This window comes from Erythrolamprus reginae, chromosome Z (assembly GCF_031021105.1).
Source record: "Erythrolamprus reginae isolate rEryReg1 chromosome Z, rEryReg1.hap1, whole genome shotgun sequence".
NCBI lineage: Eukaryota > Metazoa > Chordata > Lepidosauria > Squamata > Dipsadidae > Erythrolamprus > Erythrolamprus reginae.
The window spans coordinates 103,745,805-103,773,190 of NC_091963.1; the positions used below are offsets into that span (position 1 = coordinate 103,745,805).

Genomic DNA, 27,386 nt, shown 5'->3' on the forward strand with positions numbered 1-27,386 from the left:
AGAAAGAGGGAGAGAGAAATAGAGCAAAAGGGAGGAAGAGAGAGAATTTTTTTGTCCAAACTTTTTTTAGCACACACACACACCCGCCCCACTCAATGTGCCCCAGGGTTTCGTAAATGTAAAAAATGTGTCGCGGCTCAAAAAAGGTTGAAAATCACTTCTCTATACCAATGACTGCATCTCTAACAATCCATCTGTTAAACTACTGAAGTTTGCAGATGACACAACAGTGATTGGACTCATTCACAATGATGAATCCGCATACAGGCAGGAGGTTGAACAACTAACCTTGTGATGCAACTGGAACAATCTGGAATTGAATACACTCAAAACCATAGAAATGGTGGTAGATTTTAGGAGAAATCTGCCCATATTTCCACCTCTTACAATAATAGAGCCAAGGTGGCGCAGCAGGTAGAGTGCAGTACTGCAGGCCACTAAAGCTGATTGTAGATTTGTACATCAGCGGTTCAAATCTCATCACCGACTCAAGGTTGACTCAGCCTTCCATCCTTCCGAGGTAGGTAAAATGAGGATCTGGATCGTGGGGGCAATACGCTGGCTCTGTTAAAAAGTGCTATTGGTAACATGTTGTAAGCCGCCCTGAGTCTAAGGAGAAGGGTGGCATTAAAAAAACCCGAATAAATAAATAAATTATTGAGTCTGTCATCTGCTCCTCTACAACTGTCTGGTTTGGTTCTATAACCCCACAAGACAGACTCAAGTCTTGTTATTCAGAGGATAATTAGAACTGCAGAAAAAACAATTGCTACCGATCCGCCTTCCATTGAACGAGTCAAAAAGAGGGTTGTGAAAATATTTAGACACTTCCCATCCTGGACACAAACTGCTTCAATGTCTACTCTCAGGATGATGCTATAAAGCGCTGCACACTAGAACAATTAGACACAAGAATCACTCAGCTAATTGAATAATTCCCTCAACAATTACTATTAATCTTTCTCATCATTCCCATCACCCATCTCCTCCCACAAATGACTGCATGACTGTAACTTTGTTGCTTGTATCCTTACAATGTATATTGACTGGTTCCTAATATGATTTGATTGCTTATTTGTACCTGGACTATCATGTACCTGGACCAGAATATCTCCGAGACCGCCTCCTGCCGCACGAATCCCAGCGACCGATTAGGTCCCACAGAGTGGGCCTTCTCCGGGTCCCGTCAACTAAACAATGCCGGTTGGCGGGTCCCAGGGGAAGAGCCTTCTCTGTGGCGGCGCCGGCTCTCTGGAACCAACTCCCCCCGGAGATTAGAACTGCCCCTACTCTTCCTGCCTTCCGAAAACTCCTTAAGACTCACCTTTGCCGTCAGGCATGGGGAAACTAAACATCTCCCCTGGGCATGTTAATTTATACATGGTATGCTTGTGTGTGTGTTTGCTATTACATGGGGTTTTTCTTAAATCGTTAAATATTTTAATTGATTGGATTGTTGTGACTGTTTTTACTTGTTGTGAGCCGCCCCGAGTCTTCGGAGAGGGGCGGCATACAAGTCCAACTAATAAATAAAATAAAATAAATTACGTTTTGTACCTTCTGATTCTTGATGAACTTATCTATTATGTACACTGAACGCATATGGGCCAAGACAAATTCTTTGTGTGTCCAATCACACTTGGCCAATAAAATTCTATTCTATTATTTGATTAAGTGTACTGTTGGACTTGTGAACTATTTAGTCTTGAATGTAATTGAGATCTCATAGTAACATAAACAGCTACATGGACAGTTGTTACAAAAGGACAAGAACCCCCCCCCAAAGAACCCCCCCCCAGATGACCAGTAACCAGCTGACATATAACTAGTTGCAGCATCCCATGGTCATGTTATTACTGTTATCAACCTTTTCTGATAGCTTCCCACAAAGTGAATGGGGAAACCTTCAGGGAATGTCAAAATTGCATGGGTAAGTCTCCCCAATTGGCTTTTCTTCACTGATGTGTACACAGTTGCTATTGTGTGCTATTCGCACACAGAGACTTTTTTCCTAGGCCTCCCTCTATGTGCCAATTAATAACCTGCATATCTTGTGGTTACACCAACCGAAATTGCTTGGATTGCCATCCTAAATGATGCAGTCATGTAACATCATGTTTTATTTTTTACCATATTTTTAGACTTGGATAATTTTGTTAATGTGTCTTTAGAACAAAGTAGAAATAGTTCACCTGGGCTTTCTTTCATTCGGTGCTACTTCACAAGGCTGCATATATCCCATATATTTTATGCTTATAAGCCCATCCACATCTAAGCCAATTTTAAATAAAAGGTACAGTATTATAAAAATGCACCTTACCTCACTTGCATTATAAGCTAGTTCAGGTAGGAATAAGCATTCTCTCTTCCCACTTTAAAACATCAAAGAGCTTAGATACAATAATTAAACCAGAGTTTGGCATTTAAAATTACTGTCCTGTTGTTCTCTCCCCAGATGTAATCTGAGATATTAAGTCCCAAATAACATTGAACATATCCTGTGGTATTATTAATAAAGTTCCTTTGCTGAATGAAACAAAGATTTTTAAGACAAAATGAAGTAGATAATGAAGCTGTAGCAGGAAGCCAATTCTCTGCATAGTCTTTCTAGAGATGGCTTTAAGAACTAAAGACCCTGATGGGCTATCTCTTGACAGGCACATTCTTCCTTTTGATCTCTGCTAAGGTTCTTAGATAATAATTTTGGGAGAATAAATCTTTTTCTATATTGATACATTGTATATTCCTCTCTCAGCTTGTGCAATACAGTGTTCCCTCAATTTTCGCGGGGGATGCGTTCCGAGACCGCCCGCGAAAGTCGAATTTCCGCGAAGTAGAGATGCGGAAGTAAATACACCATTTTTGGCTATGGACAGTGTCACAAGCCATCCCTTAACACTTTAAACCACTAAATTAGCATTTCCCATTCCCTTAACAACCATTTACTCACCATTATTACTGGTACTCACCATTAAATAAGACACTTAGTGATCCTGATATTTATAAACATAATTATTTATTAACAATAATTATTTTTTGTTATTTATTTGCAAAAATTATTAGTTTGGCAATGACGTATGATGTCATCGGGCGTGAAAAACCGTGGTATAGAAAAACCCCCGCAAAGTATTTTTTAATTAATATTTTTTGAAAAACCGTGGTATAGGCTATTTGCGAAGTTCGAACCCGCGAAAATCGAGGGAACACTGTAGTTTATAAATTGCTGGCTACCTACTTTGTATTAGCTGAATTTTGTTCCAGCTTTGTGACAAAATAAGTGCAGCACATACAGTATGCCCTTTAAAACAAATACCCAGCATCAGTACTCAAACTGCAAAGCAGCAGTTTGCAACACTCCATTTGGTTTTTTAAAAAAAAGATCATAAAAAGTGTGAATTTTCTTAACCTTAGCTGTAGGCAATCACATTTAGCAATGTTTTTCATCCTTAGAAATGTTCCTATCTTCAAATATTTCAAGGAACTCCAACACTTTAGAGGATTTATCAAGGCTGCTAAGCCTCCTTCCATAAACCAAAAATGTTAGATAGTTGTTGGCAAGCTGCCTTTTAAGAACTTGTCCTGCATTGGTATTATTCTCATGGCTTTCCAATAATTTTAAATAAAAAATAAAAATAAGAAGTATTTGTTTATGCTGGGTGTTGAATGTAAATTTAGTGTCTATAAGCACTCTGTCAATTAATGAAGGAACAAAAGGTTGGAAACAAAGGAACAAAAATGGTTTTCAGTGCATTAAATCTTATTTTATCACCATGAGCCCCAAATAATCAAAGGAAGTAGCATTTGCAATTATATTGTATTTGAATATTAAAGGGGATAAGGAAAAATTATAATTATTTATACTTTCAAATTAATTTTAAAAAATATAGTTAAGTCAGGATTTCAACAGGCTTTCCAAAATAGCATTTAATAATCAGAATTTCCTCCACATAGAAAATGACAAAAATGCAATAGTCAAAATGAGGCTAATATTTTTACCAAACAAATTTATTTATTTGTAAAAACCAACACATAGTTTAAAATACTTTTCAAGAAGCTAAACCATTACTGTACAATATATTCCTTACCCACCTGTCATAGGAAGCAGTCTTTGCACAAATTGTTCAGAGTGAAAGTAAGGGTCATATGGGGGGAAAATATGTAAGCTGCTGCAATTGAGATTTAAACATATACTGTAGCTCTCTCATCTTAATTTCTTAATGTTTGGTTTGACAATACTGAGGGATTTGAAATATTTGAATAAGTTAACGTTCTTTTGAAAATTATTTTTTGTCATATGATAGCAAACCCTAAAGTTAGCCCATTGGTTCAATCTAACATATACAAAAGATAAAAAGAAAATGTATCCTATTCTGTGCCTTATGTTTGGGCAACTCAATATATATGGGGAATATATGACTTTGACAGCATACTGGTTTTAATATCAACTGTTGAAATGGATCTAGAGCCAATACTGGATCTCTTCATTGAAATGAAGACACAATAATATTTAAAGTAGCGATCCCCAACCTTTCTGGCATGGCAGACAGGCAGTAGCAACAACAATGGTTCTCTGCAAGCAGTGGGACAAGCACGATTGTGTGCACACCCACCATTTGCGCATGTGGAGCTGAGCGTGCTCAAACACTGCTTGTGCAGCCCGGTTCCAAACAGGCTGTGGCTCGAGGTTGGGGATCCCTGACCAGTTGTATTTATGTTTGCTTATCACCATTCATATTTCCAAAAATTATTGCAAATGAAAGAGAATCTCTATTTTCTATACATGACACTGTGTCTGGAATTATAGCAAGCTTTTCATGAAGCTTCACGTTTGAAAATCCTATGCTACTGTTAGTTAGGACGTTGCATTTTCAATTAAAAAGAATACTATAAAAACTGAACACATGACAACCCAACCAATAAAAAAATTGCACATCTGTAATATGGTGCTATATAAGGAATATCAGTAAAATAATTCTTACTATTTTCAAAGATATTGTGTGCAATTCAACCACCTGTAAGAACACAATAATGTAACTTGCTCCAAATTTGATAACCAAGAAGACAAGAATGCAATACAAAGTACAGTTCGTATTATCTCCATTGTATCTTAGAACAGCATTGTCCAAGCTGGCATTGCCAGAAGTGTAAGACTGAAACTATCAGATTTCTTAATTAGCTGGTTGGAAATGTAAGGATTTTTATTTTGCAGGATGCCAGGTTAAGTGAAAGCTGCCTCATATTTCATTAATACATAGAATCCAAGAATAGGTAGACTAACCACATAATACCTTGGAAAAATCAATGTATTTACAATGCATAGTTCTAAGGCCACACTTTAATCTATCAGTACAGATATAGCCATAAACTGCCATTGCCTAATCCAAATGCATATAGAGTGCTCAAAATACTGGGCAAATGTCAGTGTTAAATGTAGAAGACAGGAAGTATTGATTGGTAAACAGATGCATATGTAATGTTGGAAGTCTACGGAGTCTCAGTTCATTTCCTATGACAAAATGTAACAGTGCAAACAAGGGTGCTTTTCCTAGGTGTTTTCTGTATTATTTCACTAACGTGAAAGGAGGTAATGAACTGGTCACACTCTTGGGAACGGACACAATTCTTTAAAATATTGTATTATTGACTCCTCTTTTATGATCAAGAATATTACATTTCTATAGTGGCTTACACATCAAAGAGGACTCATATTATCTCAGTACATGTTTTTTTTTTAAAACAATTGAAGCAAAAGAAATGATGCTTATTATTAGAATTCTCTCATTTGTGATTTTTATATACACACACAAAACATACCAGAAGTATTTAAATTCTATGTTCAGGAGTTTCTAAAACCATCTCTTTCTGCTTCTCATCAAATGATAGCCTTTACTGTGTAACTATTACACAGAAAACAGGCATGAAATCCAACACAGGTACTCTTAAAAATGTAGTTTTATAACACGAAGAACAAGTCAAATTACCTTACCGGTATAACACATCTATATCAAAATACTTCACCCTTTTAGATGAGTGCCAGAATTGGTGCTATCTGTAAATTTATATCAGATTGGGGTTTTTTTTTCTTAAAAGGAAATGTGTCAACACCTAAAAGAACTTACAGAAACGCCAGGCACTAAATTGCTTCTAACAGTCTGTTAATGAAAAGCTCTACCAAATGTGAATAAAAATCAACCCCTGAATGTTAAAAAAAGATTCAAATTAAGCACCAATAGAAATATAAAAATGGTGCAATGAAGATCTATTTCTACTAAAATAGGCAACATTCATCCTCTGCCTAAAGGAATGCAATCTTGTGAGCAAGTGACAGACTTATAACCGAACAGTGATTTTTGGGGTGGCAGAGGCTCTTGGTAGACAGGCTTCCAATATAGATGTCTGTGTGTGTATCTCTAACACACACACACACACACACACACACAGACAGACACAGTTCATTAGCTGTCCAAATCAGGTTTGATTTACTTTAACCCATACTCACAATTTTAATGATATATTTTTTTTAAAGAGCATAAATTAAACATTCCGCACACATACAATTTACAGATATTCTCAATTCCTTATTAGGGCAACATCCATGAGATCATCCTCCTCCTCCCCAATCAAGAAATCAGGGCTGGGCCTAGATGGCCTATCTGATGTAAGGATGGCACTGCTTGTCATAGACAGAGACTGTTCTGAAGAGATGGGAGATTTAGACCAGCTTTCTGGCTTTATGCTGTGAGATTTCTTTTTGTCTCTCTCTTTGTCACGATCCCTGTCACGGTCTTTATCTTTCAGCTTCTTCTTTTCCTTTTTGTGTTTTTTATGCTTTTCTGAGCTATATTCTGGAAGAGGCCTAACTCCGTCATCAGAGCTAGGGCTATTCTGATAGGATTTTTCTGCTATAGACGATCCAGATTCACTCTCACTGTCAATATTTTGGGGTGTGTATGCAGGTGACTTACTGTGGCTGGGAGAACAACGCTCGTGCTTTGGAGTTGATCCACTTATCAGGGGCGATCCGTAATTTTTGGAAGATGACATCTGAGGCCTTAAGCCATCCCCACCTCCTTCCCCAGGTTTTTGCAACGTAACTTTAGCTTTAATACTAGGAGAACCGCCGTCATGTTTACTGATGATGATTTTGGCCACTCCAGTGCTTCCAACACTCTTTGAATCAGACGCTTTCTTGGAAGATTCAGCGGAACCTCCCGAAGCAGAGATTTTGGATTTCTCCTTGTCACTTCTTTCTCGTTTCCCCTGCAATTCATTCCCCGACAGATTGTGCTTGGAGGACATGGAGTGGCCTGATGAATTGGAATTCTGGACCATTTGTCCATCCATTGAATCTTCCCCTGCGGGGCCACTGGCGACAACCCCATGTTTGAGCTTGTCAATGACAGCAGTCAGAGATGGCTTTTTGTTTCGGCTTGGAGACTTGCCTTTGGAGCTCCCATGCTGATTCTGAGCTGAAGACATGGAAGAGCTGCCAGATGAAAAGGAAGATGAAGATCCCATTGAAGAGTTTGAAGAAGGAGGTGGCTTCTGGGACATGGAACTGGAAGATCCCATCCCTGAAGATGACTTCATGCTTGAACTTGATCCTGTCCCAGGAATGTGTGAACCTCCAGAACCGGAACTAATAGGGGACTTTGCTTTAGATGACGGGGGAGTACCTGGAACAGGTTTCATCGGAGAGGCCAGCTTGTCAGAACCGCCCGAGGGTCTAGAATGAGAAGGAGAAATGTTTGGTTTACTCATGGAAGGGTTCATAAGCGACGAAGGCTTCCCTTGAGGTTTGATCTTGGTACCTCCAGAGCCGCTGCTGAGGCCGTGTTTTGAGATTGGGGAGGACCCAGGCTTGCCCACTGATTGGGTGGAGCTTTTGGACTGACCTGAAGAGCTGCCTTGGCCTGAGTAGAGGCTGCCGCTCATCTTGGACCCCGAAGACCCATCCGACTTGCTGCTCTTTATTTTGCCTGACGTCGAGGAGGAAGACGAAGAGGAGGACGATGACGAGGAGGACGAAGAAGAGGAGGAGGAATGACTGTGATGACTTTTGCTGCTCAAAGAAGAGACTGAGCCACTGCTCGTGTACTGCCCATGGGAAGGTTTGCCAACAGTCACTGTTCCCTTGGGAATCTGGATGGTGATTTTAGGGATGGGAGGAGTAGCTACCCCAGGGGGTGTTTGAGACCTGCCTGAACTTCCAGGAGATTTTGAGCCACCTGTGCTTGCTGGTGGGGTGAAAGGTCTGGTGGATGTACTATGAGAAGGAGATTTGCCTTCTGGCTCCACCTTCCTCCGCTTCTGGACCTTTTCTTTACTCTTTCCATCACTGGATGGGGTGCGGTTGCGTTTTCCACCCTTGCCATCCAGCCCAGGGCCCGTTAAAGAACTCCCAGATCCATTACCCTCTTTGACCCTCTTCTGTGATTTCTCCTTCCCCAATTCTCCCATACTCAGCAAGGGGCTCTGGCTTCCACTATGATGCTCCAATACATCAGAGACTCCCAGAGCCTTGCTGGTAGCAGTGATAATACTAAAGTCGACTGTGTCCGCTTGGCTGCTTGCCTTGAACTTACTCTCCCCTCCATCTCCCCCCAGTACTTGCACACCCAGAGTACTTATCGTTTGTGGTGCAAAGCCCTTGAAGTCATCAGCGTCTCCGCTCTGGCTGCTATCATCAAAATAGTCTTCTCCAAAACCGCTTTGGCTCTGGCTGTTCAGGAGATCAGGGTTGAAGTCAACTCCATCTGGGAAGAACTGATTTGAAGAGTCACTATTTGGGCTTACAGTAGCATCAGCAATCAAATCAGCTGGATCAGTATATGGGTTTTCACTGTTATTTGACTGAAAAACATCTGGATCAAAAAGGGCACTTTGTGAATGCCCTGAACTGGATGAGTCTCTTATTGGTGTCCCAATAGGAGGGCAATCTTCATTGGCATTCGGCAGTTTGGATGCTTCTTCTGCTATGTCAGAAAGAATATCTGTCACATCAGCACCAATGCTGTCTGAACTGGAGAGCCGGACCATTCTCTGAATACTGGGTTGGGCATGAGGTATAGATTGTGGATAGGTTGTTGGAGGGGTGCTGCACTGACTGGGTGCTGGAGTAATATGAGGAGTATCTAAAGTGTCTGTGGTCATGTTGACATCAAATATAGGGTTCTGGGAATCAACATCCATAGAAAACAGCTCCCTCTGAAAGTCATCTTCAGTTTGATGCTTTGGTTTATCCACCAACACACGTGATTTTTTCTTTTTCTGCTTATTGCCCCCTGGTCCCATTTCCATCCTTGGAGAGCCAGAAGAAGAGTTCTGTCTCTCAAGTGGACTGCTCCCATAAAGAGTCGAGAAATCTTGAGCAGCATTGTCCTTCAAAAGATTCATAAGCATTGGATGGTTTTTGGTGTTGCTTGCAGGAGAGGACACAGGGGGAGGTGTGTGGTGTGGAGGAGTGGGGCTAGAGCCAATAGTAGAGCCTACATTGCCTGTGATTTGCAGCAAACTTGTAAGAATGGGGTTCTGAGACACTTTGCTGAAGTCCTCCCCATGTCCCACCGAATCATGCCTTTCTTTAATGCCCATGCTCATACTGAATAAAGTGGAGATGGGGCCGCCAGGGAAAGTACTGGTTGGGGTGGTGGTGCCACTCATCGGGTTGTTGCCAGTAGTCATGCCATATCCTGGGCTGCTTGCAGGCGGCAGATTCTTTTTCACCATGTCTTCAACTGTCTCAGCAATGAGGGACAAAGCTGGGGTGTCTGCTTGGATTGTTTCCGCTTTCCTCCTTATGGCTCTCATAGTCACAGGAATTGACATGCACCTACAAGATACAATGTTGTAAAAGGCAAATTTAGTCCTTCTGTTTAATATTTTTTTTAGGAACAGCACAACTCTTATCACAAAAAATGTGAACAAAAATAAGCACCTGAAATTGGGTACAGCTAGTCCTTACAGCTAGAATATCTCCGGGACCGCCTTCTGCCGCACGAATCCCAGCGACCAGTTAGGTCCCACAGAGTTGGCCTTCTCCGGGTCCCGTCAACTAAACAATGTCGTTTGGTGGGACCCAGGGGAAGAGCCTTCTCTGTGGCGGCCCCGACCCTTTGGAATCAACTCCCCCCAGATATCAGAGTTGCCCCCACCCTCCTAGCCTTTCGTAAGCTCCTTAAAACCCACCTCTGTCGTCAGGCATGGGGGAATTGACATGTTCCTTCCCCCTAGGCTTATAAAATTTGTGTATGGTATGCTAGTGTGTATGATTGGTTTTTAACTTGTGGTGTTCCCAAAATTAATTTAATATTGGATTTGTCTTGTATTGCTGTTGCTGTGAGCCGCCCCGAGTCTGCGGAGAGGGGCGGCATACAAATCTGATTAAATACAAATACAAAAAATACAAATAGCAACAGTTGTTGTAGAATTTTATTGCTAAGCAAGATTTACTAAATGAGCTACATCAGATTTTAGACTTTTTGTTAAGAGAATTATTGCAGTTGTTAAGTGAATCATGAATCCATTTCCCCCCCACTGACTTTGCTTGCTGGAAGCCCACTGGAAAGATCTCAAATGGCAATCAGATGACTCTATGACAATGCAACCATTGTAAATATATGATGGTTGCCAAATGCCCAAATTTTGATCATGTGATTGTGGGGTTGCTATGATGGTCATAAGTGCGAGGCTGTAAGTCACTTGTTTCCATGCTGTTGGAGTACAGAACTGTCAATAAATCAATGGTTGTAAGTTGACAACGATAGGTAGGTTAACTCTCCATATTATTTCTGTTCCAAAGAAAGATGAAAATCTTCCAGCTTTATTCCCACTGGCAATAACAAGACTTAATTGCCACAATTCTTGGTTCTTGAGGGTAATTAGATAAAACTATATTTAATGTGTATTCCCTAGCAATAAAATAAGTTGGCCAATCCTGAATAAGAAAAAAAAAAGAGTTCACATGCATTTTCTTCTCTATGAGTGAAGAAAGGCATGTCTTCAACTTACAATCATTCATTTGAAAGTTGAAAATTATAATGGCACTAAAAAAGGGACCATTTTTAACATTTATGACCTTTGTAGCATCCCTATGATCACGTGATCAAAATTCAGACATTTGGCAACTGGTCCATATTTGTCGGTTGCCGTGTCCTATGGTGGTGTGATAATCTTTTGCGCCCATCTGACAAACTAAATTGAAGAAAAGATAGATTCATTTTATAACCATGTTAACTGCAATGATTCACTTAACAACTGTGACAAGAACGGTTGTAAAATGGATAACAGTCACCTAACAACTGTCTCACTTAGCAACAGAAATTTTGGGCTCAGTTTTGTTCGTAAGTCAAGGACTACTGTGTTGCCCCGAAAATAAGACCCTGCCTTATATTTTTTTTGAACCCTGAAATAAGCGCTTGGCTTTATTGCCATGCACTCAAAAAGACTGCTTGGGTTTATTATCGGGGGGATGTCTTATTTTGGAGGAAACGGAGTACCTGCCTGCCATCATACACTGAACAAGTTAGTGGTCCAATTCATACACACTCCGAAGCCATAAACCACTACTTGCAAGCTATATTGCCTGGATTTACTATGTGAAGCCATAACAAAACAAAGTACATTATATCTTAATATAGTATATGAATCTAGCCAATCTTGTTGCCTAGCTTTGAAAAAAAATAGACAAAATAAATTCAGAATAGTGTTGCACCGAGAAAGGCTTTTTTGCTATTTTAGTAGCATCTGAAAAATAGCCGTGTTTGAAACAGAAAAGCAGTAAAGAAATATTTATAGTGAAACCCAATGTTCCCTCTAATTTTTTTCCGGTGTGGGCGGAAAAGTATAGTGTCTGAGCAGCAGTCCCTTTGGGAATGGGCGGCATAGAAGTATAAATAAATAAATAAATAAACAAACAAGAAAAAAATTCCCTTCCTTTTTATTAAAAGAAATTAATAATAAAACAAAACCAAAATCTATTACTATTATTACTATCTTCTCCTCTTTTTCCATCCCTGTCTCCTCCCCCCTTGTGTGTGTGCGTGTGTGTGAACTCTTGAACCATTTCCAATAACAGGTGAGGGCTATTGGAAATGGTTGAAGAGTTCACACACACACACACACACACACACACACACGAGGCTGGGTTTTTTTCCCTCTGTTATTATTTGGGTGCTTTTTACCATATGCTTTAAATCAAGAGTCATTTCTCTCTTTCTCTCTCCCCCTCTTGCTCTCTCTCTCTTTTTCTCTCTCCCTCTCTTTCTATCTCTATGTCTGTTGCTCTCTCTCTCTCTCTCACTCTTTCTCTCTTGTTTTCTTTCTCTTTCTCTCTATTGCTTTCTTTCTCTCACTCTTTCTATCTCTCTTGCTTTCTTTCTTTCTCTTGTTCTCTCTCTCGCTATCTCTCTCCCCCCCTTTCTCTCTCTCTCTTTCTCACTTACTTTCTCCCTCCCTCTCTCTTTCCATTTTGCTCTGTCTGTTGCTCTCTCTCTCTCAGCGAGGGGGCTGCGAGAGTGCTTTCTCCGAGCGCTTCGGGAACGCCTGCCTTGCCTCTATTGTAGCCCCTTTGCTGAAAGCTCAGGACAAAAGCGCTCCCAGCGAAGGGGCTGCGAGAGGGGTGCGGCAGGCATTCCCGAAGCGCGCGGAGAAAACCCTCTCGCAGCCCCCTGGCTGGGAGTGTGGATGAGGAGGAGAAACCACAGCTGCCACCGCCGCAGGAGAAGTCACGCCCCAAGGCAGGAGGCAGAGAAAGCCGGAGTGGGGGCTGATCAGGCGGGCGGGGGGCAGCGGCGAGAGGCGCGAAGGGGCCGGAGGCACCGTGAGGAGGCGGGGGGCGGCCGCGGCCCCCTTTCCTTCCACCCATGTCTACTGCCGGCGCCTCCCTGCCCCGCCTCCCCCGTGGGCTTGCAGGGTGATAGGGAGCGCACACAGCGCCTCCACACTTTCGTCACTCCCCACCCCAACTCCAACACCCGGCTCTTTGCGCGCCCTTGGAAAAGGGTGCGTGGGCGGTGGTATTTTTGGGGGGGGGGGCGCAGCTTACAGGAAACAGTGATGAAACCTATTTGAATGTATCTCTGAATAATCACTGTTTGTACTTTATTAATTTTAAGTCATCAGGGTTTTTTTGTTTAAGAACACATACCTTTGAACAACCTTTGCAATGAAATCATCTGTGCAGATGAGTGCATCAGAAAGCCCTTTGTACAATTTACAGTTCACATGGGTAGAATCTTGTACATCCATTACCACTGAAAGACAGAATTCATAAGCAGAATGTTATTGAAAATAAGTCCATTTTCAACCAATACCAATTTTTATTTATTTATTTGTATCCTGCCTTTATTATTTTTACAAATAACTCAAGGCAGCAAACATATCCAATATACCTTCCTCCTCCAATTCCCCCCCACAACAACAACCTTGTTATGTGAATTGGGCTGAGAATGTGACTGGCCCAAGGTTGGTCTTCATAGCTAAGTTGGAATATTGTCGCTGCTTCCTAGTCTAGCTTCTTAGTCACTAGACCAAACTGGCTCTCGCTTTGTACAGATGTCTTGCCCCAATCCTCCTCCTTCCTGCAACTCACCACAAACTAAGGAGTCATTAACCGGGTGCTGAAAAGATACACTGAAGCAGGAGTCAGAAAGAGGACAGACTTCAAACTGCAGGATGCCAGGTGAATCTGGAAAAAAAAGACACAGTAATATAGCCAAAAGAAAAATATTGTTTAAGTATGTATATTAATAAGCCTTTGAAGTTCTAAAGAACACTATTCACTTTATAATGAAAGTCAAGAAAATAAGAGACATTCATGCTTTATTTGCAATTTATTTAGAACATGGAAAAATGGATTTGAAGGCAAGATTAGATAATTTTTTGTTCCCATTTAAAGAAAACCTTTGAGGACTAAATTGGGTGTATATGTATGTTTAAATTTGATTTAATAAAAGATCTTCCCAAATAGAATTGGTGTTAGGGAATGATAGAACGATCAATAATACTATAGTTCTTTAATTGGGTGTTAAGTGTTGTTTGGTTGTTGAGTTCTGAAAAACTAAAAAGCTTTGAACTTTTAGAACAGGGGTCCCCAAACTTTTTACACAGGGGGCCAGTTCACTGGAGGGCCGGACTATAAAAAAACCATGAACAAATCCCCATGCACACTGTACATACCCTATAAAGTAAAAAACAAAATGGGAAGAAATACAATATTTAAAATATTGAAGTAATAAAGTAATTTATACTTCTTTATTAACAAGTAAATTTAAACTTAAATCAACAAACTCCCTCCATTTCTCTTTCCTTCTTTCCCTCCCTCCCTCCTTCCTCTCCAGTTCTCTCTTCCCTCTCCCTTTTGTTTCATTTTCTTCTCCCTCATTTTCTCATTTTACTCTTTCTTTTTCTCTCTCTCTCACTCTTTCCATCTGTCCCTCTTCCTTTCTCTCTCCTCTCTCGTTCTGTCCCTCTCTCTCTCTTCTCTCTCTCTCACTCAATCTTTCTATCTCTGTGACTTTCAGTGCACGGTTTTTGAATCGCCAATCGCCTTTTCCTGAATCTCCCGTCCACTAACCACAGAGGAGGAGGTGGGGAGGAGGTGGAGAGCCAAGGGGCGGGGAGGAAAGCGGGCCTGCAATTGGCCCCTTTCTTTCTTGCCTTTAGGGAGAGGAACTGTTGCTGCTCTGCCACTTCCTCGCTCAGCAGCCAACTTTGGTGAGTGGACAGGAGATTCGGAAGCTTATTATATCGATCGGTAAACCTCGTGTGCTGCTGCAGGCCGGATAAATGGCCTCAGCGGGCCGCATCCGTCCCATGGGCTGTAGTTTGGGGACCGCTGTTTTGGAATAAAATGCTCTTTTTTTCAAATGCTCTTTCTTTAAGAGATTTGCACATTTGTTGGGAGATACAGAAATCTACCATTTCCCTTTCTGACATCCTGTCTTGTTTTCTGCATACAACAAAATCGTTCAGTTCACTGATTCATCATAGCTGCCTAAATCATATATGTTACATGTTTATAAACTACTATATATTTTGTTGCCATTTTAAGGTTTTTATTATTTTGTACTCTGCCTATTCCTATTGAGTTTAGTTGCTCTTGGGAAACATGCAAATCAAAGTGAAAGGCATGTTTAAACTTGGTAGAAGAACCATTCCTGATAAAAAGAGAGCTAATGTTTTTAAAAACAATTCTGAGATGAAGTCTCTTCAAGAATGAAAGCGATATCTGTAGGACTATTGCAACTGTTTTTTCTGCTGTTTGTTCTATCTGTGGTTCTCATTTATTTATTAATTGGATTTCTATGCCATCCCTCTCTGAGGATTTATATACAGTGGTACCTCTACTTAAGAACTTAATTTGTCCTGTGACCAGGTTCTTAAGTAAAAAAGTTTGTAAGTAGAAGCATTTTTTTCCATAGGAATCAATGTAAAGGCAAATAACGTGTGCAAACCCATTAGGAAAGAAATAAAAGTTCAGAATTTGGGTGGGAGGAGGAGGAAGAAGAAGAGGAGGAGGACAATCACTGCTGAAGGAAGAAGGTGAGGTCAGGAGAATAAAAAAAAAATCCAAAACTTCAAGGCTTAAAAAAAAAAGAGGGACTCTGAGGCGGCAAGGAGGAGCACGTGCCTCCCATACACTCAGCGTGAGGCTGTGTCCTGTACACTGCGCCAGAAACAGAAACCCTGGCGGGCGAGGGGGGGAACCTCCCGCTCCTTTGACTCAAAAGGTGGCTGCTGCTGCTACCTGCTTCCTCTTCCTTCCCATGCTGAAAGGCTCCCCTCTTCTATTTCTCTCTCTCTTTGTAGCCGACGCCTTTCCTTCACTGTGGTGACTCCTCGGTTTGGCTGAAGCCAAGTTGATTCAGCCAGGGCAAAGCGCCCCCTTTTGCCTTTCCGCGCTCAGATGCTCCGGGAGGCAACGTCGCACGGGGTGTGTGGGAAGCAGCGCGAGGGAGTCACCACAGTGAAGTGGTTATTCTCTCTCCAAGCGCCCAGAGAAAGGAAAATGATCCCTTTGCTCTGGACTGCCCAGAGCGAGGGGAATATTTCTTTTCTCTGGGCGTTGGCAGAGGTTTATTCCCTCTCCAGGCACCCAGAGAAAGGAAAATGCTTTGTTTGCTCTGCCAAAACCTCCTTAAGCGCCACCGAAAGGCTCCTCTGACAGCCCAGAAAAGCCTGAGAAAGCCAGGATTAAAGGGGGAATGGCAGGAAACTTGCCGGGCCTTTGTGCTGCTCTCAAATTTCCTGGGAATTTTTTCTGGGCTCGGGTTTTTAAGTAGAAAATGGTTCTTAAGAAGAGGCAAAAAAATCTTGAACACCCGGCTCTTATCATGAAAAGTTCTTAAGTAGAGACGTTCTTAGGTAGAGGCGTTCTAATACCACTGTATTAGCCAAGATCAAAAAGGTGAGTCTGACAAAAGTTGCAGTCTTAAAATATCCTAACAGTTATATGTTGCCATTTGTAATTTAACTTATCTCCCAGATTTGCTGAAAGGATATAGTAAAAAAATCCTAAACTTGCCATTCTGGATTCCTTAGAGGAGACACAACAAATTCTAACTGTAATTTGATTTTATTTATCTTATTTTTCATATTTCCTCAAAGTATTTAACATCCTGTACTCACTTCATTCCTCCAGCAAAGACATAAACATACTATGTTGGGAGAATACTGATACCTTAAATTTCATCCAAAATTAGTTTTAAATTCAACATTCCAAAATCATGGTTGAAATTCTTTCTAATTTCTATCTAAAATACATTCATCATGTCAATACTGTGCTAATTTTATCCAATTTTTCTCTATAAAAGATATTTTTGGCTACAAAAGATGTTTTAAGATTCATCTGGAAAAAAATAACACTACATAAAAATTGAATTTATGCCTGGTTGTACTAATTATGTACTTCAAAATTTTCAAGGTCTTTTGAGTTGGTGATACCAAATCAAATCAAACAAATCAAATAAAATCTATAAATCCGGTACTGAAACTTTTCTATCATTCAGATAGAATCCAACCTATTATAATTTTTGAAATGAAAGATGCACATTAGCATGTAAATATAGGTAAATACATTACAGGTAGTTCTTGACTTATGCCCACAAGTTAGGCAAAAATTTCTGATGTTAAGCAAAACGGTTATTAAGTGCCCCATTTTATGACCTTTCTTGACACAGATATTTTAAGTGAATCCCTGAATTTGTTAGTAACACTATTATATGAATCTGACTTCCCCATTTACTTTGCTTATCAAAGGGGCACAAAAGGTGATCACATAATCCGGTGACACTGCAGCTGTCATAAATATGAATCAGATGCCTGTGTATGATTTTTGATCAGGTGTCTATGGGGACTTTCTGTACTGTATATGATAACAAAATCACAAAATGTTTATTCGAAATACATGTTGACTACCAGAATGACAGATGCAGAAGTAAAGCCTACTTGCATCTTCTATTTTTCTGGAACAAAGTACAGTACAGTATAGTGGAACCTCAAGATACGAACCTAATTGGTTCCAGGGGGAGGTTCGTAACACGAAAGGTTCGTAAGACGAAACATTGTTTCCCATAGGAAACAATGTAAAGTCAATTAATCCGTGCAACCAAAAAAAACCCTGCAAAAAACCCGCTGCCGCCCGGCTGTGACCTTTTAAAACAGCCGCGCGGCTTCCCAGCAACCCCCCCAGCCCGGCTGTGACCTTTTAAAACAGCTGCGCGGCTTCCCAGCCAGCCCGGCTGTGACCTTTTAAAACAGTTGTGCGGCTTTCCAGCAGCCTCTGAACGCCAAACGCGGAAGTTTGGGTTTGGCGTTCGGCTTCGGGAGACGGCTGGGAAGCCGCGCGGCTGTTTTAAAATGTCACAGCCGGGCTGGGGGGCTTCCCAGCAACCCCCCCAGCCCGGCTGTGACCTTTTAAAACGGCTGCGCGGCTTCCAGCCATCTCCCGAAGCCAAACGCCAAACTTCCGCGTTTGGCATTTGGAGGCTGCAGGAAAGCCCCCCAGGCCGGCTGTGACCTTTTAAAACGGCCGCGCGGCTTCCCAGCCGTCTCCCGAAGCCAAACGCCAAACCCAAACTTCCGCGTTTGGCGTTTGGAGGCCGCTGGAAAGCCCCCCAGCCCGGCTGTCACCTTTTAAAACAGACGCGTGGCTTTCCAGCAGCCTCCAAACGCTGAACGCAGAAGTTTGGGTTTGGCGTTTGGCTTCGGGATATGGCTGGGAAGCTGCGCGGCTGTTTTAAAATGTCACAGCCGGGCTGGGGGGCTTCCCAGCAACCCCCCCAGGCCGGCTGTGACCTTTTAAAACGGCCGCGTGGCTTCCCAGCCGTCTCCCGAAGCCAAACGCCAAACCCAAACTTCCGCGTTTGGCGTTTGGAGGCCGCTGGAAAGCCCCCCAGCCCGGCTGTCACCTTTTAAAACAGACGCGTGGCTTTCCAGCAGCCTCCAAACGCCAAACGCGGAAGTTTGGGTTTGGCTTCGGGAGATGGCTGGGAAGCCGCGCGGCTGTTTTAAAATGTCACAGCCGCGCTGGGGGGCTTCCCAGCACCCCCCCGAACCCCGAACTTTTGCCGAACTTCCGGGTTTGGGGTTGGTGCTGGGAAGCCCCCCAGCGCGGCTGTGACCTTTTAAAACAGCCGCGCGGCTTCCCAGCTGTCTCCGAACGCCGAACGCGGAGGTTCGGCTTTGGCGTTCAGCTTCGGGAGACAGCTGGGAAGCCGCGCGGCTGTTTTAAAAGGACACAGCCGCGCTGGGGGGCTTTCCAGCACCCCCCCGAACTTTTGCCGAACTTCCAAGTTCGGGGTTGGTGCTGGGAAGCCCCCCAGCGCGGCTGTGACCTTTTAAAACAGCCGCGCGGCTTCCCAGCTGTCTCCGAACGCCGAACGCGGAGGTTCGGCTTTGGCGTTCGGCTTCGGGAGACAGCTGGGAAGCCGCGCGGCTGTTTTAAAAGGACACAGCCGCGCTGGGGGGCTTTCCAGCACCCCCCCCGAACTTTTGCCGAACTTCCAAGTTCGGGGTGGTGGTGGGAAGCCCCCCAGCGCGGCTGTGACCTTTTAAAACAGCCGCGCGGCTTCCCAGCTGTCTCCCGAAGCCGAACGCCAAAGCCGAAGTTCCGCGTTCGGCGTGAGCTGGGAAGCCGCGCGGCTGTTTTAAAAGGTCACAGCCGGGCTGGGGGGCTTCCCAGCAACCTCCCGAACCGAACCCGGGGTTCAGAAAAATTTTGTCTCTTCTTACGAACTTTTTTCGAGTTACGAACCGGCGCTCGGGAGGCTGCTGGGAAGCCCCGCCGCCCGGCTGTCACCTTTTAAAACAGCCGCGCGGCTTCCCAGCTGTCTCCAAACGCCGGTTCGTAACTCGAAAAAAGTTTGTAAGAAGAGGCAAAATTCTTCTGAACCCCGGGTTCGTATCATGAGTTGTTCGTAAGACGAGGGGTTCGTATCTTGAGGTACCACTGTATATGCAAAATAAACATGCAGGATTTTAAAAGTGGCTTATTAAACAAAAATAACATTTATGTTTAAATCTCTCTCTCTCTCTCTCTCTTTTCTCAATCCTACAATGCCAGTAATGAAGATATATTTTAAAAGCTCTTTATCGTACTCACCTTCTTTTAAAACTGTTCGCTTGACACAGCTGCCTATTAGTGTATTGTAGGCCACCTGATGTCTGATCATACTGAGAATGAGAGGTACTCGACTCGGATGGTGGAAAGAAATCTTATTAAGCAATGTTCCTTGAAGGCTCCGTCCATCTGGCAATGGGGCATCTTTGTTGAGGAAATAACAGTGCTGTTGTCCTGGCAAGGCCTGGAATTTGAAATACATGAACACATATTACATAAAGCAGGGAGGAATATTATAAAGCAAACAATGTTGTAAGGAGTAGCCTTACAAAGGTGAACTGAATCACCTTTCAAGGCGATAGTTTATTGATTATATGCCACAAAGTTGTTTCAATTACAAGATTTTACTCAGGGAAATGTTATACATTTAAATATATTTATATTATATTGTTCACAAAATTCAAAGTATTTTACGAAGAAAACGTACCAAGCTAATAACGTTGAAACCATTCCAATATTTAGCATATACAGTATCTCTTATCATATCTAACAACTGTGTCTATTTACTGGAGTAAAAGAGATCTGTCTGTCTGTCTGTCTGTCTACCCACCCACCCACCTATCGGATTTATATGCCAAGATGCATTCCAATGCTGAACTATCTAATCCTGGAATGTATATACAGTGTTCCCTTAATTTTCACGGGGGATGCATTCTGAGACCGCCACGAAAGTCGAATTTCCACGAAGTAGAGATGCGGAAGTAAATACACTATTTTTGGTTATGAACAGTATCACAAGAAATTGCAATTTCCCATTCCCTTAGCAACCATTTAGATTATTACTTCCATGTTTATTTATTAAAGTTAATTTAAAAAAAATGTTTATTAAAGGCGGACAAAAGTTTGGCGATGTCGGCTGACAACGAGTCAGTCGAGGTGACTGGGGCTCGTCTTTGTCCATCTGTCTGGGAGGAGTTTGACTTGGTGACACCTGATGAAGTGGACAAGGCCATTGGAGCTGTGAGTTCCGCCACCTGTTTACTGGATCCGTGTCCCTCTTGGTTGGTTTTGGCCAGCCAAGAGGTGACACGGAGCTGGGTCCAGGAGATTGTCAACGCTTCTTTGGGGAGGGGGTCCTTCCTGACTCCTTATAAGGAGGCACTTGTGCGTCCCCTCCTCAAGAAGCCCTCCCTGGACCCATCCGTGTTTAATAACTATCGTCCAGTCTCCAACCTCCCCTTTATAGTGAAGGTTGTTGAGAAGGTGGTGGCGCTCCAACTCCAGCAGTCCTTGGAAGAAGCCAATTATCTAGGCCCTCAACAGTCAGGATTCAGGCCCGGCTACAGCACGGAAACTGCTTTGGTCGCGCTGATGGATTATCTCTGGCGGGCCCGGGACAGAGGCTTGTCCTCTGTCCTGGTGCTTCTTGACCTCTTAGCGGCTTTTGATGGTATCTTTCTGAGCCGGCTGGAGGGGTTGGGAGTGGAAGGCACTGTCCTCCAGTGGTTCTCATCCTACTTCTCCGGTCGGTCGCAGTTGGTGTTAGTGGGGGATCAGAAGTTGACCTCTAGGTCTCTCCCTTGTGGGGTGCCTCAGGGGTCGGTCCTCTCCCCCCTGGTGTTTAATATCTACATGAAACCGCAAGGTGAGATCATCCAAGGACATGGAGTGAGGTATCATTAGTATGCTGATGATACCCAGTTATACATCCCCACCCCATGTCCAGTCAGCGAAGCAGTGGAGGTAATGTGCCGGTGCCTGGAGGCTGTTGGGATCTGGATGGGTGTCAACAAGCTCAAACTTAATCCTAACAAGACAGAGTGGCTGTGGGTTTTGCCTCCCAAGGACAATTCCATCTGTCCATCCATTACCCGGGGGGGGGGAATTATTGACCCCCTCAGGGAGGGTTCGCAACTTGGGCGTCCTCCTCGATCAAAGTGTTGGTAATGACCTTTAAAGCCCTACATGGCATCGGACCAGAATACCTCGGGAACCACCTTCTACTGCACAAATCCCAGCGACCGATAAGGTCCCATAGAGTTGGCCTTCTCTGGGTCCCGTTGATTAAACAATCAACGAATTGTTTAATCAATGGAAGGGAAGGGGAAGAGCCTTCTCTGTGGTGGCACCGGCCCTCTGGAATCAACTCCCTCCAGAGTTTAGAACTGCCCCCACCCTCGTCTTTCGCAAATTACTTAAGACCCACCTGCATCACCAGGCATGGGGGAACTGAGACACCTCCCCCAGGCTTTTACATTTTATGTATGGTATGCATGTGTTGCATGGTTTTTAAGTGATTTTTTAAAACTGTTTTTTAATATTAGATTTGTTTCCATTGTGACATTGTTATTATTATTGTTCTGAGACGCTCCGAGTCTTTGGAGAGGGGCGGCATACAAATCTAATAAATTATTATTATTATTATTATTATATGATGTCATCGGGCGGGAAAAACTGTGGTATAGACTTTTCACAAAGTTCGAACCTGTGAAAATCGAGGGAACACTGTACTATATTTTTTGGAGTATAAGATGCACCTTTTTACTTCCCAAAAGGTGGTGAAAACCTGGGTGCATTTTGTACACCAAATGGAGCCCCACACAACCACCTCCCAAAGAGTAATTTACCTCCTTGCAGCAAACAGCCTGATTAGCACAAGCCACAGATTATATGCCTCTGGACACTCAGCTAATTGATTGAAGTTGTGGCAAGCCCACTGTTAAAATGAAAGTTAAACTAAAGCTGCAAGGAGGCAAATTGCTGCAGGGAGAGGCAAAGGATGAAAATGGCTGTTTGTTTTTTGCTGCAAGGTGGTAAGTCAATAACTATAAATGCCTATAGAATGTTCAAATTATTATACTTATTTTTTAAAGATTGCTTTATTATTGTTCTAGACAACTTAACAAAATGAAGCTTTTTTAAATAAATGCTTGCTCTGAAGAGACTAGTACAATTGTATATTCTTTTAAGCAGCAGAGAGTATTTCCAGAAAGCTACATCAGTTTTAAAAATCTGTAAAAGTATAATCTACAATGTCCTGTTTTTATATTAAATTTTTGTACTGAGTATTAGTATTAAGATAAGGCAGCTGTGTTAAACCCTGATTTAGACATGTTTGGAGTAGGTCTATTTAAATAATTAGGAGGAGTTAGTGTGATTACATTTAAGAAACTTTCTGGGATTAATATTCTGCCGTAATGTACATTTCTCCAATTCTTTGCTATTTCTATAAGTCAGGCACACATGCACAGAAATATACAGTGATACCTCAAGATACGAACCCCTCGTCTTACGAACAACTCGTGATACGAACCCGGGGTTCAGAAAAATTTTGCCTCTTCTTACAAACTTTTTTCGAGTTACGAACCGGCGTTCGGAGACTGCTGGGAAGCCGCGCGGCTGTTTTAAAAGGTGACAGCCGGGCGGCGGGGCTTCCTAGAAGCCTCCCGAACGCCGGTTCGTAACTCGAAAAAAGTTCGTAAGAAGAGGCAAAATTTTTCTGAACCCCGGGTTCGGTTCGGGAGGTTGCTGGGAAGCCCCCCAGCCCGGCTGTGACCTTTTAAAACAGCCGCACGGCTTCCCAGCTGTCTCCGAACGCCGAACGCGGAAGTTTGGGTTTGGCGTTCGGAGACAGCTGGGAAGCCGCGCGGCAGTTTTAAAAGGTCACAGCCGGCCTGGGGGGCTTCCCAGCACCCCCCCCGAACCCCAAACTTTTGCCGAACCTCCGGGTTCGGGGTGGTGCTGGGAAGCCCCCCAGGCCGGCTGTCACCTTTTAAAACAGCCGCGCGGCTTCCCAGCTGTCTCTGAACGCCAAACCCGAACTTCCGCGTTCGGAGACAGCTGGGAAGCCGCGCGGCTGTTTTAAAAGGTGACAGCCGGCCTGGGGGGCTTCCCAGCACCCCCCCGAACTTTAGCCGAACTTTCGGGTTCGGGGGGGGGGGTGCTGGGAAGCCCCCCAGGCCGGCTGTCACCTTTTAAAACAGCCGCGCGGCTTCCCAGCAGTCGCCGAACGCCGTTTTTTTGCGGGGTTTTTTTTTGGTTGCACGGATTAATTGACTTTACATTGTTTCCTATGGGAAACAATGTTTCGTCTTACGAACCTTTCATCTTACGAACCTCCTCCTTGCACCAATTAAGTTCGTATCATGAGGTATTACTGTACAACAAACAGTGTACAGTGGTACCTTTACTTAAGAACTTAATTCGTTCCGTAACCAGGTTCTTAATTAGAAAAGTTTGTAAGTAGAAGCAATTTTTTCCATAGGAATCAATGTAAAAGCAAATAATGTGTGCAAACCCATTAGGAAAGAATGAAAAGCTCAGAATTTGGGTGGGAGGAGGAGGAAGAAGAGGAGGACAGTCGCCGCTGAAGGAAGAAGGTGAGGTGAGGGGAATCAAAAAAATCCAAAACTTTAAGGTTAAAAAAAAAAAAGAGGGACTCTGAGGCGACGAGGAGGAGCATACGCCTCCCATACACCCAGCACGAGGCTGCCTCCCATACACTGCACCAGAGAGAGAAACCCAGGGGGAATGGCAGGAAACTGGCCGGGCATTTTCCTGGGAAATTTCTCCAGGCTCTGGTTCTTAACTAGAAAATGGTTCTTTAGAAGAGGCAAAAAATCTTGAACACCCGGTTCTTGTCTAGAAAAGTTCTTAAGTAGAGGCGTTCTTAGGTAGAGGTACCACTGTATATCATCTGTGCTGTTTGCTGTTTGGCAAATTTCTAGAATTTCCTGTTTTTCTCGCCCAAACCTAAGGTGCGTTTTATACTCTGAAAAATACGGTAGTAACAAACGTTTTGTTCATTTAATAATATGGGACAAAATAATAATGCTGAAAGCATCCGTTCTCAATTCAGCAAATATTCTACTCCTATCAAGCTCAGCAATCAGTACCAATTATTGATTTCATTACAAAACATCTAATTTAAAATTACTTGGACATAGACGGCAAAAAAATGCTTTGATCTACATTTGACTACTTAGTTTCTATTACAGAGTTTACTTATGGTTTATTTTCTTAAATAGTACAAGGATAACATTCTGATTTATTACTCTTTATGTACAATTTAAAATAAAATAAATGCCTACATTTTAACTGACTCTTCTGGGGAAAAAATGATATATAATGGTTTAAATCCAACATAGTTAATGCAAAATTTTTCTTTCTAGGTTTGGCCATTTCATAAAAAAATTATCCTTTAATTTCCATTAAAGGTAAACAATGTGACATCAAAAAATAATGGATTTTTAAATTCTAATTTTATTCTAATCTTATTTGGAAAGAAAAAAGCTTATTAAAAGATAAGGTTCAACTAAGTACCATAAAATATATGGCTTGAATTTGAAAAAATATATGTAAAGTCTTAATACAGGATTAATGATGTACGTGATTTTTCTAAATTTTGTTATCTTCTTTATGTCAATGTTATATAATATAATATAACATAATATAATATAAGAAGAGAATGTTGTATCAACAACAGTGTGATGAAGAAAGAAAAAGTACACTTAACCATTTCTATTTTTCTGTAACTATTCCAGTTTGAAAAGCGTAAATATTATTTTCTCTGTATTTCTGGAGCACTGAAGATAATCTTTAAAATGCAGAAAACTGATATATATCTACTGAGCTTTGCTTTTTGGGTTAGACAACCTAATTAGTAATGTTTGTAACAGTATGAAATTGAAACTACCATTCAAAAAGGGTAGTGTTTATAATGCTCTCTAGATACTTCTCAGATACATAAAAGAGATAATTCTGTAGATTAAGAAAAAAGGAAATAAAATACAAAAGAAACTATCCCAAGGGTGCTTTTTCAAGAGGGAACTGGACTTTCTGTTTTTTCTTTGAAGACATTTTGCTTCTTATCCAAGAAGCTTCTTTTAAAAAATGTGAAACATCTTCAAGGAAAAAACAGAAAGTCCAGTTGCCTGTTGAAAAAACACCTGGATGACTGAGAATCTCCATAAAAATAAAAGAAACTACTATCCAAAAAGGATTTTCCAGATTTACTCTGAACCAACAAAATAGAGGCATTTTTGCTATTAAACAAAATGGACAGTATCATAGAGAAAATAACATTGGGCTCCATAAACAGCTATGATCCTACTGAATTCTATGGAGCTTACTCCAAGGTAAATTGATATATGTGAGTATAGGTGCATTTATTTATTTAGTCATGTTTATGTAGTGTATATTGGAGGTGGTGAACCTTTGAGGGCCGTATGCAATAAATTTCATTTTATGTATGCCGATTAGTATGCCGATTAAAGTTATTGTCTAAAGTCTAAGCCCAAGTATTTAGAATAATTTAAGAGAAGATTAATCTCGGAATGGTGAAAATAAAAGGGAAAAAAAGAGAAAGAGAGAAGATAGGAAAAGAAATTATCCTACAGGTAGTCCCTGTCATTCAAAATGATGATGGCCCTGAAAAAAATGGACTTAATACAGGTCATTAAAGTTATGGTCACTGCAGCATTCCTAGTCATGTTATCAAAATGTGAATGCTTAGTGACTGATCCGCATTTACAACAATTGCAGTGTCTTGTAGTCATGTTTTCTTGCTCTGTGCAAACTGTCTCCATTTCAACTCCACCCCTCCCAAAAAAAAAATTCTATGTCCTTTTTGGTCATCCCGTAAGCATGGTCAAGACAAGGGGCTGCTGTATTCTGCTGCTGTACACCTCTCCACCGCACCATGCTATGAAAAAGTGGCCAGAGACAGTCCTAGCCTAACAATCACAAGCTGAATTGCCAGAACTGCCTTTGCTAAGTGACACAGCGATGTGATATTTTCCTTAACAATTGCTTTGTTTAGTGATGGAAATTCTGGTCCCAATTGGGGTTGGAACCTATAGATTGACTGCACTTGAATCTCAAATCAATATAGGACTTCTCAGTTATATAGTAATGAAATTCTCGGTTCAAAGTTAAAGGCATTACATAATAAAACACAACTATGTTTATAGCACTATGTATTAACAATTTTTCTGATGTTCAGAAAATTCTATATTTAGAACTTGTCTAGTTCACGTTACTCTCTCACTTGATAACTTACAGCATAAAAGCGCATAGTATGATGCAATGGACAAGGATCCTCTTCCTCCTCCTCCTCCTCCTTGGATAGCTCAAACTGTGTGATGAGTTCATATAATGGGACATATGTTGGAGGAGTGTCAAACAGCGGGATACCTAGGAGTAATAAGAAAATATTATCAGCCCCAGAGATTTAACTAAAGAACAGCTGTTATTACATTGCAGTTGAGGGAATATTGTATTGTTTAGTACAATTCCTCCAAGGGAAGGGAGGAGGGCGGAACTTACTGCACTTTGGAATTGCCATAATTATCTTCCCAGACACCACAAATATTTAATACACAAATACATGCTCATTTGGCAATTGGAAGTCAAGGATTATATCATTAATTATATAATAAAGTCAACCTAAAAATTAACATGGTCCACAGAGAGAGTACTACGCTTGGGAGATAAAAAGGTATAATCATCAATAGATGTGTTATATTAGAAAACCTGTGCCTTTCCCCTCATTCCTCTCCCAACAGGTAAACAAAGTATTTTAGCATAATATCTCTGTTTTGAATAGGAGTTTGAAAGCTTACTTGTAAAACTACCAGAGAGAGCTAAAATAGTTGTGAAAAATCCAAATTATATATATAGTATGTTCCTCTCTGTTTCAGATAAATTACATGTTTGTACATCCATGTTTCTACATACATCATCCGCTTGGCTAATAAAATTAAAAAGATAGGTATAGAAAATAGCTATGGGTAACTTGCCAGGGCAGGGAAAAATATATATGAAG

At 41.9% G+C, this 27,386-nt stretch overlaps 1 protein-coding gene across 4 annotated transcripts in view; it reads right to left on the reverse strand.

Annotated features, from left to right (window-relative positions):
- Positions 1-3,989: 3,989 nt before the first annotated feature.
- The window catches only part of MED1 (mediator complex subunit 1), a 47,675-nt gene continuing 24,278 nt past the window's right edge, over positions 3,990-27,386 (reverse strand). For 3 of the 4 annotated variants that reach the window (XM_070728973.1, XM_070728974.1, XM_070728975.1), the window contains 5 exons: positions 26,622-26,755; positions 19,604-19,805; positions 13,592-13,687; positions 13,148-13,253; positions 3,990-9,832 (listed from right to left, as the gene is read on the reverse strand). In XM_070728973.1, coding sequence (XP_070585074.1) covers positions 6,571-9,832; positions 13,148-13,253; positions 13,592-13,687; positions 19,604-19,805; positions 26,622-26,755 — 3,800 coding nt within the window. In that variant the 3' untranslated portion in view covers positions 3,990-6,570. The remainder of the gene's footprint in view (positions 9,833-13,147; positions 13,254-13,591; positions 13,688-19,603; positions 19,806-26,621; positions 26,756-27,386) is intronic. The other variant, XM_070728976.1, reaches the window with a different exon arrangement.